Source organism: Carcharodon carcharias, chromosome 27, assembly GCF_017639515.1.
Source record: "Carcharodon carcharias isolate sCarCar2 chromosome 27, sCarCar2.pri, whole genome shotgun sequence".
Taxonomy (NCBI): domain Eukaryota; kingdom Metazoa; phylum Chordata; class Chondrichthyes; order Lamniformes; family Lamnidae; genus Carcharodon; species Carcharodon carcharias.
This window is the reverse complement of record NC_054493.1, coordinates 16,940,678-16,945,426: the sequence shown is the minus strand read 5'-3', so window position 1 is coordinate 16,945,426 and position 4,749 is coordinate 16,940,678. Positions and strand designations below refer to the sequence as shown.

The following is a 4,749-nucleotide window of genomic DNA, read 5'->3' as shown; positions in this document are numbered from 1 at the left end:
AGAAGAAAGGTGAATGCTGGAAACGTGCTGTCAAATCAGAGATTGGTGTAAGACTGTGATCTGTTCCTGACTGAGAGTGAAACGGCAGGTTTAAGTTTCCAGTCTGAAAATGACTGTGGTAATTATGGTACGAGGATTTAAAATGTTTGTGTGATATTCTTGGGTCTACCAATGTAAGGCAAGAAGTTGCATTTCTACATGGAACCTTTAACCTCTCTCACCTTCCATTAACTTCAATGTAATGAAAACTGACAGTTGGAACCTGCCAACATTTGAAAGATATTTACAAATGATTCAAGGGTTTCTTACAAGTTGGGATTTTCCTCTGTTCTGTCCACTCAAGGTGTTCGATAACAGACTTTCTCCTGTGAATATCGAGCTGGAATATTGAGCTGTGATGTGTTTCCTTGTTCATCCTGTTGACTCTAAATGTTGAATCTTGTGGTTTCAGACATCAGATAATCAAGCTCACAACAACAGATTGTCTTTTCCTGACTTTATTAACAGCTCTGCAATCATACAGAGTAATTCCTTACATGGTTCTGGTCTTCAATGAAGTACTTATAAATGTCATCATTTTATATACTTCAGAGCCTGTAATATAGGAATGGTGGATTGGTGTGTAATTTTAATATAAGTTTAATTCAATATTCCTTCCTCTAATATCTCATCCACCTCTTCCCTGTTATCTACTGCATTTGTTTGCCGATTTTTGTTATTACAGATTATCACATATTCCCATGTTTTTAACTAGATTATATAGTCTCTGTATTTAATTTTATGAGTTTTCTTGCTGTAAATTACAATTCAGCTTTTAAGCTGTGAATGTATTTCTTGAATAAAACACTGTTATATTGAAAAAATGTAGTTACCCGATCCAGAGAACAGAGATAATACAGTGGATTCAGTGCTCTCTTCTCCCCAGCTCTGATCTAAACAGCTGCAGCTACACTGGAGATATTTATAATTAACTTGTTCACTACAGCCGTGATCTGACCCTGCTCAAACCACAACCACAAGGATATCTGCGCATTGTTCTGAGTGTGAGCACAAGGCTGTGTTACTATCACACACAGATACCGTTTCCTTGGTTCACATCTCTATACGAAGACCAGCTCTTTACACATCCCCTTTCTACACAATTGCAGCAGACATGGGCAAGTATAAGAGACTCATTAATATTCTCCCACATTTCATAACAGCAAAGGTTCCACTGGGACAAAGGATTCAGGCATTTTCCATTACAGGCAAAATACAGAGCAGTACAAGAGCACACTAACAGTTTAACACAGTCTCATCAGCCTGCTGGTCCTGTTAAGTTTATGAGGATTTAAATTTAAACCTCCTTTACAGGTGTGATGTTCAAACGTGAGAGAGATGCTGTGGGGCACACGCTAATTCCAGTACCTGAAAGTGATTAATAGGTTGGGTTTTGTTTTTACTGATCCCATGTGTGTTACTGATACCTTCCCTGGATCCCAAGGCCAAGGAAAATACTCTGGAAGATATGGGGAGCTGGGAATTGTCCTTGAGAGTAACTGAAGGTCTGAGAATTGAAAGAATCTGAAGTTAGAAAGGAGAAAAAGTTCAGTCCTGGACATGGTCCTCAGCAGCAACAACACAATCCAACTTTGTCAGTGACATGTGAAGTTGCTGGATGAGCGAGTAAATCCCTTCTCACACACGGAGCAGGTGAGCAGCCTCTTCCTGGTGTGAACTCGCTCGTGTCTCACCAGATCAAATGACTGAGCAAATTTCTTCCCACACATGGAGCAGGTGAATGGCCTCTCCCCAGTGTGGATGCGTTGGTGTCTCTGGAGGCTGGACGACTCAGTGAAACATTTCCCACACACAGAGCACATGAACGCCCTCTCCCCGGTGTGAACAGCCTGGTGTCTCAGCAGGTGGTGTAAACAAGTAAATCCCCTCCCACACACGGGGCAAATGTACAGCCTCTCCCCAGTGTGAACGCGCTCGTGTATCAAAACGTGGCTCAAAAGAGGGAAGCTCTTCCCACACACGAAGCAAGTGAACGGTCTCTCCCCGGTGTGAACTCGCTTGTGTGTGAGCAGGGTGGATGACTGAGTGAATCTCTGCCCACACACAGAGCAAGGGAATGGTCTCTCCCCAGTGTGAATTCGCTTGTGCATTGAAAGGTGGGTTGAATGAGTAAATTCCTTCCTACACTCGGAGCAGCTGAACGGTCTCTCCCCAGTGTGAAATCGCTTGTGTATCATAAGATCAGATGACTGACTGTATCCCTTCCCACACATGGAGCAGGTGAATGGTCTCTCTCCAGTGTGAACTTGCTTATGTATCATAAGGTGGAATGAATGAGTGAATCTCTTCCCACACACCGAGCAGGGGAACGGCCTCTCCCCACTTTGAATGCACTGGTGTCTCAGCAGATTAATGCTTCTCTTAAAGGTCTTTTCATATTCAGTACATTTAAAAGGTCTCTTTTCTGAGTGAACCAATTGGTGCTCAATGTAATGGGAGGACTGAGTGAATCTCTTCCCACACTGGGAGCAGCTGAACGGCCTGTCCTTGGTGTGAACTGGCTGGTGCTCAGTGAGATGCACTGATTCGCTGAACGACTCCCCACAGTGACAGCAGCTGAACGGCCTCTCGTGTCTGTGAAGGAGCTGGTGCTCCGCGAAGCGGGAGGACAGCCTGAACCTCTTCCCGCAGTGGGAGCAGCTGAACGGTCTCTTGTCAGTGTGAACTCGCTGGTGTTGGACCAGCTCCTCAGAGGTTTTAAAGCTTTTCTCAGAGTCAGAGCATTGAAGAGGATCCTCATCAACGTGATCAAGCTGGTGTGCCAGCAGGTTGGATGAACACATGAATTTCTTCCTACACATGGAGCAGGTGAACGGACTCTCACTATTGCGAGCGCACTGTCGTGTTAGCATGTTTACCAGCTGTATCAATCCTTTCACACAGGAGGAGCAGGTGAACGGCCTCTCACCAGTTTCCAGCTGAGATGGTCAATTAAATCCCTTCAGATGTACAAATCTTCAGATCCCAATGAACTGAGTGACTTTCAGATTTTGACATGAGGTTTGGTTTGTTTTTCCTGACTGCAAATCCTCCTCTTCTAACACCCTGTAAGATTAGTTTACAATGAATTACACATAATATACAGTAAACAAACTGGCCATTTGGCTCATCAGTCGCTGCGAGAGTTTCCAATCCACACGAGTCTTCTACTGTTCTGCTAACCTCATCTCAGCCTTTCAGCTTATCTTTTGAATCCCTTTTAGCTCATGTTCTCATCTAGTTTCCTTTTGAAAGCATATTAAGTCATTTGTGTCAACCACTTCCAGTAGTAGTGAGTTCCACATTTTTAGTACTGCCTGAGGAAAGAAAGATCTCCTGATTCCCTGTTGGATTTATTAGTCTCTATGGTGTTTTTGGGAGGTTGTGGTGCAGTGGAAACATCCCTGCCTCTGAGCCTGAAACTCCAGGTTCAAGTCCCATCCCAGGTCTTGATGGCCAAGGAAGGAGTGTTTATTATTCAACCAAACAGATTGAGTATCAACCTGTAAATCCTGCCAACATATACCAATGGTAGACAATAACAATGGGAGAGATTTCTGGTCATACACATGGGATGGAAAGAAATTGGAACCTCTCCCATCACTATTCATAGCTCCAGGTTACAAAATGTAGAAGTGTCTGTTGCCACAACAACATGGATTCCATGGGCAGCTGGATGACCGTTGTGGATCCGGATTGGTGCCAACAGCACAGGATTAAATCCCCATTCCGGCTGGTGTGGATTCTGCACCTGCCTCCTTCGCCGACCCGTGATGGAGATTGTGAGGCTGTCAATCGGAGCTGCCTTTGGGCAGAGAACTAAAGAAGGCTCCCAGTATTAGATAGACAACCCCATTCAGAATTTTAAAAACCTATATCAAAAGAGATGAACCTCATTTTTGATTTGGGTTTACTGTGTGTAAATCCTCCCCTTCTTAACCCCTGTAAAAGGAGTTTCTAAAATCCATCCCAGTCAGTCCAGGATAGAATTTCACAACATTCTCTCCTGCTGACAGGGACAGGGATGATCGCGCATACGCCCTGCTGAATATTGACCTTAAGATGGAGGCTGTTAACTCGGGCCTGTGACCGAGGAACAGTCGCTATTTTTCGCTACAACCACGAGGGCGGGAGCTTCTTATCTGGGATTTGAGGCCTCCATCCGGGGTGTGTGAAGGGTTGGCGCAAACCCAGCGGCTCCATTACTATTCCGCACTCGGCTGTTTCTCACCCGCTTTACATTTGACATTACTGCCTCTGTTTTTTACTGTGGGGAGGGCTGGTTTGGGGCCTACACTTTCCTTCCGCCTCCAACCCTCCTGCTCCTCCGGCAATTTCTCACTGGCTTCCACATGACCCGTTCATACGTGCACCGCGCATGCTCCAGATCACAATGTCCGGCTGATTGACCGCAGCTGCGGACCAATAGGGAGAAGGGGCGGAATGGGAGGACAAAGCCGAACCAAGAGTCCTCCAACCAATCAGGATCAATGGGGGACAGAACTTAACCCGGATCTCCCGCCTTGGCTTGAAACTCTGCATCATTTTCAAAGCTGATTTGTCTTAAACTCCAGGAGAAAACTGGACCTTTCTGTTTGTGGCTTTAAACAGATGAAACCCTGTGGGTGTGGAGCAAACATTTCAACCTTTGTCAGTGAAATGGATTCATTCAGGACAGTCAGCAAGGATTATTTCAGGAACGTACACAGT

General features: G+C 45.1%; 1 protein-coding gene across 2 annotated transcripts; it reads right to left on the bottom strand.

Annotated features, from left to right (window-relative positions):
• Nucleotides 1-481: 481 nt before the first annotated feature.
• LOC121270632 (gastrula zinc finger protein XlCGF52.1-like) lies at nucleotides 482-4,413 on the bottom strand. 2 transcript variants are annotated; one of them, XM_041176021.1, is made up of 2 exons: nucleotides 4,096-4,413; nucleotides 482-3,105 (listed from the first exon to the last, which is right to left on the bottom strand). In XM_041176021.1, the coding sequence occupies exon 2, from the start codon at nucleotides 2,910-2,912 to the stop codon at nucleotides 1,635-1,637; it is 1,278 nt and encodes a 425-aa protein (XP_041031955.1). In that variant the 5' UTR covers nucleotides 2,913-3,105; nucleotides 4,096-4,413; the 3' UTR covers nucleotides 482-1,634. The 2 variants fall into 2 exon arrangements, with proteins under 2 accessions (XP_041031955.1, XP_041031956.1); XM_041176022.1 differs by having other exon boundaries at nucleotides 4,271-4,406.
• Nucleotides 4,414-4,749: the final 336 nt, after the last annotated feature.